General features: G+C 45.9%; 2 protein-coding genes across 7 annotated transcripts in view; both read right to left on the minus strand.

Annotated features, from left to right (window-relative positions):
* Window positions 1-8,222, minus strand: part of Rab27a (RAB27A, member RAS oncogene family) — a 51,945-nt gene extending 43,723 nt beyond the window's left edge. The window contains exon 1 of one of the 2 annotated variants that reach the window (XM_075965286.1): window positions 8,024-8,222. The gene's annotated coding sequence lies outside the window, so the exon portion shown is untranslated. The remainder of the gene's footprint in view (window positions 1-8,023) is intronic. The other variant, XM_075965285.1, reaches the window with a different exon arrangement.
* A 3,372-nt stretch (window positions 8,223-11,594) lies between these two features.
* Window positions 11,595-15,846, minus strand: Pigbos1 (PIGB opposite strand 1). Of its 5 annotated transcripts, none has more exons than XM_075965284.1 (2): window positions 15,711-15,846; window positions 11,595-11,937 (listed from the first exon to the last, which is right to left on the minus strand). In XM_075965284.1, the coding sequence occupies exon 2, from the start codon at window positions 11,871-11,873 to the stop codon at window positions 11,709-11,711; it is 165 nt and encodes a 54-aa protein (XP_075821399.1). In that variant the 5' UTR covers window positions 11,874-11,937; window positions 15,711-15,846; the 3' UTR covers window positions 11,595-11,708. The 5 variants fall into 5 exon arrangements, with proteins under 5 accessions (XP_075821399.1, XP_075821396.1, XP_075821398.1 ...); XM_075965281.1 differs by having other exon boundaries at window positions 15,657-15,790; XM_075965283.1 differs by lacking the exon at window positions 15,711-15,846 and adding an exon at window positions 15,554-15,691.
* Window positions 15,847-15,911: the final 65 nt, after the last annotated feature.

The following is a 15,911-nucleotide window of genomic DNA, read 5'->3' on the forward strand; positions in this document are numbered from 1 at the left end:
TGGTACACATGGTATTGGAGCAATAGCTGAGAGTTACATACTGATCAGAGAGAGAGAGAGAGAGGGAGAGAGAGAGAGAGAGAGAGAGAGAGAGAGAGAGAGAGAGAGGGAGAGAGAGAGGGAGAGAGAGAGAGAGAGAGAGAGAGAGAGGGAGAGAGAGGTGGGGGAGGGGGTTGGGCTGGCACAGGCTTTTGAAACCTCAAAGCCTATCTCCAGTGGTACACTCCCTCCAACAAGGCCACACCTACTCCAACAAGGCCACACTCCCTAATCCCCCTACTCCTTATCAAACAGCGCTACTCCCTGACAACGACAACGAAGAAGGATTCAAATATATGAGCCTATGGGCCATTCTTATTCAAACCACCACAAGCATAGACGGGAGCCTTAACTCCATCTTTAACATATGAGACTTGAGGTAAGGGAAAAGTTGGCAAAATTAGATACAGTTAACTTTTCACAATGGAGGAGACGTCTCACTCAGGAAGCTGCAAGTCAAAGAGACTCAGGGATTTTGCGGCAGGGTTTCTCAGTTTCACTACTGTCTACATTTGGCCCAGCTAGCCCACCGTTTCCCTGGGCACTGGTTGTTCAGCGGCGTCTTCTGGCCAGTACCAATGCAACACCAGCCATAGCTGTTCATTTTTGTGGCGCCCAAAAATGTCTCTATAATCCTAGCACTTCGAAGGCAAGGGAAACACAAGTTTAAGGCCAGTCTGGGCTATACAGTGAGCATGAGACCAGCCTGGGACTGTAAGAGACTCTGCCCCAGATAGAAAGATAGACGGGGGTGGAATGATGACCCCTGTGAAGGCTGCTAGAGGGACGCCCAGTAACTGACCACCAGCGACATCCCAGGGATCCCTGCAGTGCTGGCTCTTTCAAGCACGTGGCCTGGGACACAGAGATGAGCCAGTTTGCCAAAGACACCACAGTCTATGTTCTCATACAGAGTAAAGAAGGTGAATGAAGAGGTATCCTGGTCTCTAGTAAGATAAGATAAGCTCCGAACAACCAGCAGCCTGCTGGGCCGCCCCGGGTCCTCTCAGGCTCTCTTCAGGGGCTGCACTCATTCTGGCCATCACAACTGTACAAGTAAGATGTGAAAGGAAGTCGGGCAGTGGTGGCCAAACCTTTAATCCCAGTGCTCTGGAGGCAGAGGCAGGCGCATCTCTGAGTTCGAGGCCAGCCCGGTCTACAGAGCTAGTCCCAGAACATCCAGGGCTACCTTGTCTCAAAACCAAACAAAAAAAAAACAAACAAACAAAAAATATGGAATGAAAATTAACAAACACGGGGGCTGGAGAGATGGCTCAGAGGTTAAGAGCATTGCCTGTTCTTCCAAAGGTTCTGAGTTCAATTCCCAGCAACCACATGGTGGCTCACAACCATCTGTAGTGAGATCTGGTGCCCTCTTCTGGCCTGCAGGCATACACACAGACAGAACATTGTACACATAATAAATAAATAAATATAAAAAAAAAAGAAAATTAACAAACACAGCTAGAAATAAAGAAACCCTGCCCACAACTATGGGTTAATATTTTAGATTATTGCCGGGCGATGGTGGCGCACGCCTTTAATCCCAGCACTCGGGAGGCAGAGGCAGGCGGATCTCTGTGAGTTCGAGACCAGCCTGGTCTACAGAGCTAGTTCCAGGACAGGCTCCAAAGCCACAGAGAAACCCTGTCTCGAAAAAGAAAAAAAAAAATAAAAAAAAAAAAATAAAAAAAAATTTTAGATTATTTTCCCATATTTCTTCTATTGTGCTATTTTTAATTATTTTACATAGGACACAGGAAGTAGTTCAGTTGGTTAAGTGTTCACCTGGGACACATGAAACCCGGGACTCAATCCCCAGTACCACATAAACCAAGAATGGGGTCTCAGGCCTGTAATCCTAGCACTTGGAAGTGGGAGGCAGGAGGATCGGAAGTCAAAACTCATTTTAGCTACATAGTAAGTTCATGCCAGCCTGAGCTACAGGACACTCTGTCTCAAACAAACACACAATTCTTAGGTAACCCAAATGAGCAGAAAGAGGTTTGATGCGTGCCAGGCAAGCCCATAATGAGCGGCATCCCCAGCTACAAGCGAGAGATTTCTATCTATGCATCTGTACAGATTGGCGCTGTACACCTCATGTCCCCATCCTAGGATAACGCAAGAATTAAAGAGCTCTATTATGTCTAACCGGGCAATTGATACCTTGTCTTCGCCTCTAGTGACACAAATACACAGAAGATTAGCACACGGTAACACCCAGATGATCTACCATCCGCCCATGCGGCGGGACAAACCGCAGCAAACAAGATAGAACAGACTTTTCCGTTTCTTGGCAACCGATTTTATTATGCTTTGACCTGGCAGCTGGTAAGGCTTAATATGAATTAACCATCCAGGTTGTGAAAAAAAAAATCAGGGGCTTTGAAATATGGTTTTCCTAGTGGCAGACAAAAACATGTTCATTTACAGGACTGCCTTTCTTTCTTTCTTTTTCTTTCTTTCTTCCTTCCTTCCTTCCTTCCTTCCATTAAAAATTTTAGATTTTTCCCCCTAATTTATGTGTATGGGGGTTCTGCTTGTGTGTATGTCATTCATGCCCATGGAAGTGAGAAGGAGGTACTGGGTCCCCTGGAACTGGAGCTACAGATTTTCTTTTAAATGTTTAAAATGCATTGTGTGTGTATGAGTGTTTCATCTGCGTGAATGTACATGCACCACATGCACACCTGGTACTTGGAGAGGTCAAGAGGGGATTGGATCCCCTGTGATTAGAATTATGGATGGTTGTGAGCTACAGTGTGGATGGTGGGAACCAAACCCAGGTCCTCGGGAACAGCAGCAAGGCCGTCGCATCCCACCCTACACATAATTTCCTAAGACAGGCATTGTGCCATGGACCCTGGATCTAGCTCTGGCTCCACCCCGGAGTCTATGTAACTTGAACAGACTTAGCCTCTCTAGGTGGGGATCTCCTTTACCATGAAAGCCTAGAGTAAAACCAGTGGTTCTCTGACTTGCTTTTAGCTCTGGTGCCATTAACAAATTCTGTGCGGAGACACACAGCCACCGAGCCAGAGCTCAGCCATTCTTTGGACTTGGACAAGCATTTCCCGTGATGAGCATGATCTCTAACTAGAACTGTTTATGTTTGTATTTTGGAATGAGGTATGGTGGTGCGCACCGCAATCAAGAGGCAGAGTCAGGGTAGCCAAGAGCTAGCTTGTTACATTGAGACCCTGACTCAACAGGGGGACAAAATTAAAGGAAGAAAGAAAAATTTAATGGTTTTTATTTGGTAAATCTGGAACCCCATCCTCAGATTAGAGTTTCACATGGGCTTGGTAACACATACCCATAATCCTTGCAGAATGCAGATAATCAGAAGTTCAAGGGCATCCTGAGCTATACTGTGAGTTCCAGGTTAGCCTGACATACATGAGATCCAATTAGATAGAAAGAGAGAGAGAGTAGGGAAGGAGGAGGCAGAAAGAGAAGAAGGAAAGGGAGGAGGGGAAGAAGGAAGGAAGGAAATTCCAATCCCTTCTAGGCTAGATGTTTAATTTTAATTGGCAATAAATACAATGCATTAATGGATCCTAATCATACAAGACAACTGATGGGCACACCCCTGAGCCCCCACTCTGGAAGGTCCTAGCCAGCTAGATGCTCACCATTCCTGCCTCTTACACCAGGACTTCCTGTTCACTAAAAGCTTTTATCTTAGCTTCCAGTGTCTGCTCTCAGAGTAATCAATTTAAGGGAAGCCAGACCATCAACTCAAATTTCCTAATCACCAGGCAGAGGAACAAACACAATCCAAGCAAATCTCACAGGGCATAAAGAGTGGATGCATACAAAAGCAAGAGCTACTTTCTCAAGAGCCAATCACACAAGGGCAAGAGGGTTTTCTTCTCAGAGGCTCAGACTTTACCCTGCAAGCCCTGTTTTTTCCGATCTGTTTTATTTGGGAAATGCATTATGTGTGTGTTTTCAAATACTCCATACGGTGCTGAAATAATTCCTAACACATAAAACATATAAAATTAGTTATCATACTTTCTAGGCCGAATTAATTCAGTTCTCACTGGGAAGTCTCACAATTCCTCGTTCAGTGGGAGGCAGTGGGCAGCAGGAGGAAATGGAGGTCTATATGAAGATGCTTTGCTAAGAAAATTATGGGGCTATACCAGTACTTCTCAACCTGTGGGTCCGGACCCTTTGTGGGTCGAACAACCTTTTCACAGGGATTGCCTAAAACCAGCAGAAAACACAGATATTTACATTACAATTTGTTCTGGTGAGGGCTCGACCTGAGTCCCTGGCACCTATATATCCAAACCCAACTCTCTCTGTCTCTGTCTCTGTCTCTCTCTCTCTCTCTGTGTGTGTGTGTGTGTGTGTGTGTGTGTGTGTGTGTGTGTGTGTGTGTGTGTGTGTAAGCCATAAGCCATGATGCGACCCCAGTCTGTCTGACTCTAAACCTAGCTAGCACTCAGGAGGCTGAGGCCTGGTCTATTCACTGGGTTCCAAGCTATCCTGAGATGCATAACAAAGCCTTGTTTCAAACACACACTAAAACACTGTAGACAAGGCATCTCTGTGATCACCACCAAGCTGCATGAGCTGAGTTAAGTCCCTAGGACCCACGTGGTGGAAGGAAAGAGCCGACTCCTACAAGATGTTCTCTGACCTCCCATACACATCCTACACAAATGATAAATAAATGCAATGTTTTTAAAAGATTTATTTTGAGTTCCTGTGTAGTGTTTTGCCTGCATGTATGTACATGTAACACAAGAGTGCAGTGCTCGCAGAGGCCAGAAGAGGGCACCAGGTCCACTGGAACTGGAATTACTGACAGTTAATGAGCTGTCATGTGGGTGCTAGGAACCAAACCCAGGTCCTCTGCAAAAGCAAGTACTCTTAGCCACTAGTCAATCTGATTCAGGAAATGTAACTACTAGAAGGTTTATTTATTTATTTATTTATTTATTTATTTTAATTACGTGTATGAGTACAATGCTGGCAGAAGCCAGAAGAGGGCATTGGATTCTCTGAAGTTGGAGTTAGAAACAGCTGTGAGTTGCCTGATATGGATGGTGGGAATCACACTTGGGTCCTCAGGAAGAGCAGTTTGTGCTCTAAACTGCTGAGCCATTTCTCTGTCCACTTAAAATGTTTGTAAACAAAAAAAAATTAGTTATACTCAAGGTAGACTCAGGAACATTTGCTCAGGTTGGGTATGGGACATAAAAGGAAGAAGAGACTTGAGGGCAATTCCAGGGTGTAGTGTGAGCTTCTACAGGAGTGAAGTGTGGGCAATATTATACAGGCCCTCCATTGTATGGCCAAACTTACAGGACAGCTCATGCCTGGCCACACAGAGCAGGAGTTGCCATTCTAAAAGGATCAGGATATGCCAATATCATTCTGCTCCGTTCTTTGTAATTGTGGAGACCGCCTGGGGAGAGGTGCTAATCCAGGCTGTGCGACAGAGCAGCCATACTGCAGATGTGACTTTAGTTCCGCTACCCCGGAAACAAAATGCCAATAAACTTCCCCCTCAGTTTACCTTTTGATATAAAAGCTGTTTGGATAATAAATGCGGGTGATCTTCAGGGTTTGAACGAGCCCTGGGACTCCCTCCTGATATTGCCGTGTGAACTGTGTCTCAATTATTCCCACGCCTCCACATTGGTCAGAGAGATAATAATGTTGGGACTGGACCCTGACAGATGGGGAAGGCAAAGGAAGACAGGTATCAGGAAAGAAAGTGCAAAGTCTGCTTCCCAGAGATTCCTGCCCACTTCAAAATGTCTGCATTGCATTCGTTAGAAAGCCAAGGCAACAGGATTGAGAAACTGGCCTTAGTTTCCACAGAGATACAAGGGACTCTCCACAGCCAAGAGCAACGGTAAAACAGGAGGGCAAAGCTGGAGGCCTGGCATGCCCTAACTTCAAAACTCCATGGGCTCAATCATCCAGACAGGGCGCCATCACTGTAACAACAGGCAGGCATACGGTACGTAGAAGACTACAAATCCAGACACAAACTCCACGTCTGTATCTGATTTATTTCCAACAGAGGTGCCAAAGGGCCAAAATTCAAATGGCCAAACAGTCATGTCAACAAACACTCCTGGGAAAAGTGAGTATCCACATTTGAGGAGATAAAGTTAGACCCCTACCCCACACCACACACAAAATTAACTTAAAATTAACCAAAGAATAAAATAGAGGGGTTAAAACTATAAGAATTCTGGGTGTATAGAAAAAAACTACCATAAGCACAAATGTTCATGACCTCAAACAAACAGCCTGCTGGGCATGGTGGCACACAGCTATCATCCCAGCACTTCCTAGGCTGAAGCAGGATTGTCACCAGTTCAAGGCCAGCCTGGGTATGAAAATCAGACCTTGTCTCATAAAATCAAAACCAAAACAATGACAGGGGAGATGGCCCCGTGGGCAAAGTACTTTCTGTGCAGGCAGGAGAGTCTGCTTTGAGATCCCCAAAGCCCGCATTGGGGTGTGAAGGTACAGGTATATGATCCGAATGCTTGGGGATGGAGAGGAGGACCCCTGGAACTTACTGACCAACCAGTCCAGACAAGGAGCTCCAGGTTCAGTGAGAAATCTGTCTCAAAAAAAGTAAGGTGGCCAGGCCTTTAATCTTAGCACTCAGGAGGCAGAAGCAGGAAGATCTCTGTGAGCTGAAGGTCAGTCTGGTCTATGTAGTATATTCCAGGCCAACCAGAGCTACACAGTGAGACTCCCATCTTAAAAACAAAAGACAAACATACACACATACATACATAAATACACACACACACAGTGGCTAGTAATGGAGGAAGACAGTCAACACTGACTTCTGCCCTATAAATGCACATGTATGGACCTCCATACACACACACACACACAAATTTGTCAAAAATAAATACACAAAAATTATGACAGGTTATGGAAAAGAAGCAGGGGATGGGGTGAGGGGAGGGAGGGAGGACCAACGGAAAATACAGAAAGCAATTTTCATTCAGGTGTTGTTCAGCATTGCTGTATGCTTTTTACTTCTTTTTTCTTTCCTTCCTTCCTCCCTTCCTCTGCCCCCCCCCCAAATGGTTTCTCTGTAGCTTTGGACCCTGTCCTGGAACTAGTTCTTGTAGACCATGTTGGTCTCGAACTCAGAGATTCACCTGCCTCTGCCTCCCAAGTGCTGGGATTAAAGGCATGCGCCGCCACTGCCCAGCTCTTTTTTTTTTTTCCTTGTGATTTTATTTTTTGAGACAGGTCTCTTATAACCCGGGCTGGCCTCAAGCTGACAACTTAGCAAAGGCTGACCTTGACCCTTGAATCCTTCTTTGTCCACCTCCCAAATGTGAGGATTACCTTTTCCACGCTGTTTTCACTCTCCAGAAAGCTTTAAAGAAATGATTTTAAAATGCCTCCTGCCTCCCTCAGGCAGCAGGGCTGAACAGCTAACTGGAACAGCTGTTAGCCCTCGGGCTTATAAGAGAAACCTGCGGGGAACACTCCAGGGAACAGCAGGTTGCAAAGGCCAGGGGGTTGCTGAGATCTCAAGATCGCCTACATTTCAGACCTGAATTTCTAAATCGGTACCCAGCTGCAGGGCAAAGACCCGGCCTTGACAAAGTGACCAAAATGTGTCATCGCATTAATTCTACCTCCATTAGGGTAACTCTACGACCTGGCTGACAGGCTGGGTTCTCTGAATTACAGCAAAAGGGAGAGCCCTTTCTGTTCTGCAAGCAGCGGGACTCTAAAGACTTTAAAGTCAAAACCCAAGCGAGGGAACAAGAGCCGGGTGGAGTGGACCTTCCTTTCCTTACCTCCTTATGGGGACTCTGACACTTAGATTTCACTTGGGGAAACCTTGGACCCCAATCCCTGGAACCTAACGGGACCAGCATCCCGTCTGAAGATCCTCTGCCCCCCCCCCCCCCCCCAGGGCCAGCTCGATCGCCCGCAACCTGAGGCACCGAGGACGTAGAGCACTCACCCGGTTCGGTGCTCTGGGCTTTGGTGCCGTCCCCGCGGCGTTGCGTCCCTGCAGTGCTGAGTCCTCGAGGTACTGCGTCCCCGTAGTGTTCAGTCCCTTAGGCACTCCCTTCCAAACGGAGCTTGGGACCCCAAATGACTGGCCTTTTTTGGGTGCTTGGCGGTTTTTTCCGTCCGGCCCCACATCACTTCCCGTGAAGGAGAGCGCGGCAGGGGCGGGCCCTGCGCGGCCTCCGCCTCCGCCTCCTGTCACCTGCCCGCAGGCCCCCTGCCACAGAAACGACCTCTTGCCTCGTCTGGCCCGGAACAGGTCTTCTTGCCCTGTTGAGGAAGGTGCGGGAACCACAGAGGGTGGTTTTCGTTTTGAGACCCAAAGTACCATTCACAAAAACGTCAAACTGCCCCAGGATCCTGGCGAGGCGAGGTGTGCCCTGGTACCAACGAAGATCTGTTCTAAAAACCCTTTCCTGGCTGTGCATCCTCGCTGGGGACAGTCTGGGCATGGCCTGCCAGGGGTTCCTGGATATGACAGCGATAAAAATAAGTTAAGATTCAGGCAGGAAATAAATAAATAAACAAACAAACAAACACCATTCTGGGAGGTAAAGGCCAGTGTAGTGGAGTCTAATTCTGCTTACAGTCAGCCTGAATTCCTAAAACACTGATAGGACAGTTAATACACAGTAAGAGAAATTGTGGGGAGGTATAACATACTAAGACAGGGTTAGGAGCGACCTGTGAGCCTCTGCTGCCTCCCAGCGGCCTCTTCTCGATGCCCAGGGTTTTCTTTGAGGAGCTTGGATGTTGACCCCAGGATGAGATTATTATCCAAATCCATCCAAAGGTGGCTCGGAACTTTCAACACTGGCCTTTGGGCCTGCCCCTATGTGCTTTCAGAATTCCAGATCTGAGAGAAGCAAGATGCCGGGAAGCCTGAGTTTAGCTCCTGTCCCTGCAGCTATCTGAGAGGCCTCCCCCACAAACTCCAGCAGTCCGGTTCCTGCTGGCCAGTCCACCCTCCTGTCTGCTGCTACTGGGACTGCATTACGGTGCGGTCAGTTTCTCAACCATGTCCAAGGAGCCTTCTGAGGACAGCAGCTCCTGGAGCCACCCACACTTCTGTAAGTAATCCCAATAAACTCACTGGCTTCACCAAGCTGGCCCTGAACAGAATCTTTTCTATCCTTTCCTCTCTATCTGGGGTGAACAGAAATAGACTCCTCAGGAAAAGTTAGGCAATTGTATTCCTTCAGGAACTAGCTCTTAAGGAGCTACCGTCTTTCAATTTCAACACACTGACGACCGAACACCCCACACACAAACTTTGGGGGACAGTCTATGAACTATAGTAGGGAACAACACTGACCGCTGATGGTAAGATCCAGGTGGAATACCCACCTTCAGCGTTCTCCATTTCTGCAGCTGAGCAGGGCCACGACTTGGCGTTTACAGACAGGTACTGTGGCCATTCATCACCTGAGGATGCTTTCAATGAGTAGGCACTTCAGGGCACATAGGCTGCAACAGTGGACTAGGTTAAGTTGCTCCTGGCCCCTAGAACTTACCTGTAAGACTAATGCTTAAGTAGGAGACTTAAGTAGGAGACTCAGCAACATCCAGTAAGGACCTCAATAAGGAAGGTAAAGGACGTCATTGGTAGATGGGCAGAGTGGAAGGTGCCTGCATCCCAGCCACTGGGGGGGGATGGAAAAGGGGGGCTCAAGCAGGAATATCACTTGATCCCAGAGTCTGAAGTCAGCTTGGGCAACACAGTGGGACCCTCTCTACAAAATAAGTAAGTGTCTGAACACATCCAAGTAACACCAAATCAAGGCAAGTGACGTGAGTCTGGAAAAGGGGTGAAGGCGACAGATTGAAGCCAACTTGTGCTCAGTCATGAGTTTATGCCATCCTGGATTACATGGCAAGAGTTTAAAAAAATAAGAAAGCCAACCCTGATGGCACAGGCCTGTAGCTAAAACTACTCTATAAACTAAGGAAGGATAGTCACAAGTTCAAGCCCTGTCTTGGCTACTGAGTGAATTCGATGTGAATTTAAAAAGCAGGGGCTGATGAGATGGCTCCACGGTTAAGAGCACTTGCTACTCTTTCAAAGGATGGAGGTTTAGCTGCCACACCCACACGGCAGCTCACAACCTTCTCTAACTGGGATGTATAGGTCGGTGTGAGCACACTTTGATAGCGTCAGGAAGCCCTGGATTCAGTCTCCAAAACTGGAAAACGCTAACAGGCAGAACTCTCACATTTGTGTGTACTGTACAAAAGGGGAATTAAAAAAGATGTGTTTTATGTATATCAATGTTTTGTCTGCATGTACATCTATCTGCACACCAGAAGAGGACATGGACCCTATGTGACTATGGTTATATAGATGGTTGTGAACCAACTGGGTGCTGGGAAGTCAAAACCTCCGAAAGAGAAGCCAGTGCTGTTAAGTGTTAAGCCATCTCTCCAGCACAGAAAAAAAAACACACTAAACTATTAAGCATACTGAATTCACTTATGCAATAGGAAATTATGCCCTGTCCTGAGAAGACATACTGCAAATAAGTGAACACTAATGCGAAACATCTCGGGGCTGGAGAGATGGCTGGACACTTAAGAGCATGTTTGCTCTTACACAGAACCTGGATTAAAGTCCCAGGACCCACAAGCAGGCCACAACCATCTGTAACTCCAGCTATAGGATATTCAACAGTTTATGCCTCCAGAGGCTCTTGCACTACTGTGTGTATAACCCACATGAAGCACACATAATTAATTTTAAAAGTATTTTTTAAAAATTTTATTGATTTTTATTGAGCTCTACATTTTCCTCTGCTCCCCTCCCTGCTCTCCCCTCCCTTTCAACCCTCTCCCAAGGCCTCTGTGTTCCCAATTTACTCAGATCTTGTCTTTTTTTACTTCCCATGTAGATTAGATCTATGTATGTCTCTCTTAGGGTCCTCATTGTTGTCTAGGTTCTCTGGGATTGTGATTTGTAGGCTGGTTTTCTTTGCTTTATGTTTATGTACTCATGAGTGAGTACATGTGATAATTGTCTTTCTGGGGCTGGATTACCTCACTCAAAATGATGTTTTCTAGCTCCATCCATTTGCCTGCAAAATTCAAGATGTTGTAAAAAGAAGTATTTTTTTTTAAATGAATTTGTTAGATGTGTTGAGACTCTGTAATCTCAGCACCAGTGGCAGGATTGCATGTCTGAGGCCAGCCTGAGCTACACAGATAGAGCCTATCTAAAAAACAAATGCCGGTACTCCCATAAACCAAGCATTTGGAAAGCTGAGGTTGGGCTGCTTAGAGTTTGAGGCCAGCCTGTGCTACATAGTGAGCTCTTGCCCTGAAACAAACCAACAAAGAACTAATGTTATAAATAACTTAAACTGCCTCGCAGTGGTGGCTCACACCTTTAATCCCAGCATTTGGGAGGCAGACACAAGCAAATCTCTTGAGTTCGAGGCCAGTCTAGTCTACAGAGCAAAGTCTAGTTCAGCCAGGACTACACAGAGTAACCCTGTCTTGAAAACAAAACTATAAATAAATAACCTTAATCCTTTACCCATGATTTATTTATTAAAATGTACCTAAATTTTTACTAGATTAATAGTCCATGTGTAATTTCAGTAGAATGGCGAGCAGCGCCTACAAATTCACTGGATGCGGAATTAGCTCTTCTTTTCTTCTGCTGCTTGAAACCCTTGCAGCTTTTCTTCTAATTCCTTCTGGTCTCTGGAATATTGTTCAAATATTGGCTGATAAATATACATTCCTCCAGCAATTCCAAGGGCGACAGCAAAGAGCACCTGTGAAACAGTCAATCTCCTGAGCATTGCCAAACAAGTAGTGCACAGGCCGAGGGCGGCTATGCTCCGTGGACAGCGAATCTCTTCAGATCTGTTTCCAAAGAAAGGGGGACAAAAAAGGAACCACTTAGTACAGGAGCCTCTTTAAAAAGTGCCTTCAGAGGCCAGCAAGTGTCAGAGTCCCTGGAGCAGGAGTTACAGGCAGTGATAGCATCCAGCACAGGTGCTGGGAACTCAACTCCTCTAGAAGAGCAGTATCTCTCAATCCCCGGGCCCTGTCTCCAGCACAACTGCCCTTTCAAAGATTTACTACGAGTTTGCTCTGGTGCGAATGTTTTTTATAATATTTAAGAATCACTAACTAAATCCCAGCACTTAGGAGGCAGAGGCAGGTAGATCTCTGAGTTCAAGTCCAGCCTGGTCTACAGAATGATTTCCTAGACAGCCAGAGATATACACAGAGAAACCCTGTCTTGAAATAAACAAACAAATGAAAAAGAATCACTAACTAATAAATACAAATACATAGGGGTTTGCAGGATAGCAGCATATAGACTTACTATGGAATATTTTCTAAAATTTCAATTTAGTTGCCAATAGTTACAAATCTTATTTTACATTTAACTTTGTATTTCCTCCAGGCACAGCAGCGCATGCTCACATTCCCAGCACTTGGGCACAGACAAGAGGATGGGGAGCACAAGGTCACCCTTTGGCTCCATGCCAGTTTGAGGACAGTCTGGATACCATAACAGGTCTCAGACAAACAAAAAGCAAAACCAATCAACAACAACCTTAAAAAGGAACGTATAGGGAATGAAGGGCAGAGGGCGGCATGAGAAGACGCTAAACACCCTTCTATTACAGCACGTTCCCATTGAGTTCTTTCCTGACGTTTGCCTGTTTGTCCTGGTTCTTCGCGATAGACAGGGTGTTCTAAGATTACAGTCTGCCTTCCTCTCCAAAGTGCCAGGATGACAGGCTTATCACACTAACCTGGCCATGTTAGTCTTCTCAGGGTGTGTAAACTGGTAGCTTTTAAAATGGCAAAAGGATGGGAAGGGATGGCAACCACCTTGCAAGTCATACAAAACTTTTTACTCCAAAAGATACCTGAAGGAAAGTCAGACATAATTGTCTCATTTTAAATCTTATCTAAATAATAATAAAATTTATTAATAAATAATAATAACAAACTACTTTTCATTATTTCTTCTGCGGTAGTCATAATTTTTAGCAAGCTTTATGACAAAAATTTTTAAGAGGCTATAAAAATTTATTGAGCCAAGAGTGGTGGTACTTGCCTTTAATTCCAGCACTATTAGGGGATGGGGGAGCAGAGCTCTGTGAGTTTGAGGCCAGTCTAGTCTGCATAGTGAGTTCCAAGCCAGCCAAGCCTATATAATAAGATCCTATCTCAAAAAAAGCAAAGCAAGGCAAAACAACAAAGTTTGTTGAGTTCCTTTTGATATTTTTGGAGACATCAAATGCAGACCATTGCATGCCTTTTTTGAGAAAAACCAAAATGGAGATTTTGCTTCTAGTTCCAACAACTGAAAATAGTGGAAACTCACCAATGGACATAGCACCTTCTAGAAAACAGTGCTGCTTGTCAATCACCTTGGTCTGATATTAGTGAATGAGAAGAGCAGAGCGAAGGAGCCACACACTAGAAAGTCCAGAAGGACTGCGGCATGGATTCTTAACCCAGGCCCAGGTCACAAAAGTCAATAGCAGCTGATTTTTATAAATTTTATAATGGCTCTCAAATGGAATTTAAGCTCATCAGGGAAAGGAAGGTGTGTTTTCTCTTAGATTACACATTTGACCACACAAATGACAATTTTACCAATCTTGCTTTGGTTTAATGGCGAAGAGTTTACAAACAAAAAAGGAACAAAAGCCAGAGGTCATTTGAAACTGTTTCTAATGTAGTGGGGTTTCTTGTTTTGCTGTTAAATCTGAGTCTTTTGACTGGGCAGTGGTGGCACAGGCCTTTAATCCCAGCACTCAGGAGGCAGAGGCAGGCAGATCTCTGTGTGTTTGAGGCCAGCCTGTTCTACAGAGTAAGTTCCAGGACAGGCTCCAAAGCTACAGAGAAACCCTGTCTTGAAAAACAAAATAAATAAATAAATAAATAATCTGAGTCTTTTGAACCTCAGTTTGTTCAGTAGACCCCATTCCCCCTTTTTAAATGTTTATTTATTTATTATGTATATAGTATTCTGTGTATATGCCTGCACACCAGAAGAGGGCACCAGACCTCATTACAGATGGTTGTGAGCCACCATGTGGTTGCTGGGAATTAAACTCAGGACCTTTGGAAAAGCAGGCAATGCTCTTAACCTCTGAGCCATCTCTCCAGCCCCGCCCCCCCACTCCCCCTTTTTAAAAGATGATAATTATATCTTGGGTTTCATGAACTGAAGTTTGCAGGACAAACAAAAACAAAACACATTCGTTAAACATTCTAAAAGACAAGCTGACTAATTAGAACTTCAGTGACTATGAGGTGGCCAAACATCTTTGTAACTATCAGGTAAAATCCTGGGATGCAGTAACAGGCCCTTTCTTTTTTTTTTTTTTTTCTTGGTTTTTTCGAGACAGGGTTTCTCTGTGGTTTTGGAGCCCGTCCTGGAACTAGCTCTTGTAGACCAGGCTGGTCTCGAACTCACAGAGATCCGCCTGCCTCTGCCTCCCGAGTGCTGGGATTAAAGGCGTGCGCCACCACCGCCCGGCAACAGGCCCTTTCTTTTCTTTTTCTTTTTTCTTTTCTCACAGAAATCCGCCTGCCTCTGCCTCCCGAGTGCTGGGATTAAAGGCGTGGGCCACCACCGCCTGGCCCAGGCCCTTTCTTTCCACCAGCTCAAAAGCTAAGGATGTTAGCAGAGGGCATCTGAGGCCTCAAGTACAGACGTCCCCATCTACTTGATGTTTCTACCGATGCATTTTTAAAAGTTTTATTTTATGTGTACGAGTGTTCATCTTCATGTACGTAACTGCAACAGTATGCATGCCTGGTGCCCTCAGAGTATGTGGGTACTGGAAATCAAACCAGGGAGTTCTCCAAGTGCAGTCAGTGCTTTTAACCACTGAGCCATCTCTCCGGCTCCACCAACTTTCTTTTTTAAAATGCTTTGATTGCTTGGCATGGTGGCACACACCTTTGATCCCAGCACTTATGAGGTGGAGACAGGCAAACCTAAGTCTGAGGCCAGCCTGTGCACATAGTGAGTTCTAGGCCAGCCAGGATTATATAGTGAGGACCTGTCACCAAGTCAGATAAATAGATGAGGCCGAGTGTGGTAGTGCAGGCATTAAATCCCAGCACTCGCGACGCAGAGTCAGGAGGATCTCGAGTCCAAGGCCAGCCTAATCTATATAGTGAGTTCGACTCAAGAATATGATTGCATAAACTAAAGAGAAAGTAGATTAATTTAATTTGGAAGAGAAATCCAAATAAATATTCACTGATATGGGGCTCAGAGGTTAAGAGCACTGGCTGCTCATCCGCAGGTCCTGAGTTCAAACCCCAGCAACCACATGGTGGCTCACAACCATCTATGATGAGATCTGGTGTCCCCTTCTGTCGTGCAGACATACATGCAGGCAGAACACTGTATATATAATAAATCTTTTAAAAAAAACTTCATTTAACTTTAAAAATCTACTGACGTATAACTTTCTGTCTCCTGTCATTGTAAGACCTTGATGAACGGTTCCCAGGCGAGGACGCGGCATGTGGGGTGAGCGCCGTGGTCACCCGGGAGCTTGATCTCAGCACTTCACTGCCTCCCTCCGCTCTGTTACCTCCTCAGCGGGCGCTGGCGAGGTGCCGGGCGCAGTAAGGCGTCCAGTCCTTACTTTTGTCTTTTCCAGGACTGAACTCCAGCTAGGTAGGTGCAGTCCAGCACCACCTAAAGACTCAGCCGCTTCCGGCCGCATTTCCGGCTGTGGATGGGCTGGAGCAGCCCCGCGACGGCGGCTCGCCGGGCCCAATCTTAGTGGTGCGCGTCCGCCCGGGAGAAGGTGCGGGGCAGGTTCCCTGTGGGCTGCAGGTGGCTG

This window comes from Microtus pennsylvanicus, chromosome 3 (genome assembly GCF_037038515.1).
Source record: "Microtus pennsylvanicus isolate mMicPen1 chromosome 3, mMicPen1.hap1, whole genome shotgun sequence".
NCBI classification, from domain to species: domain Eukaryota; kingdom Metazoa; phylum Chordata; class Mammalia; order Rodentia; family Cricetidae; genus Microtus; species Microtus pennsylvanicus.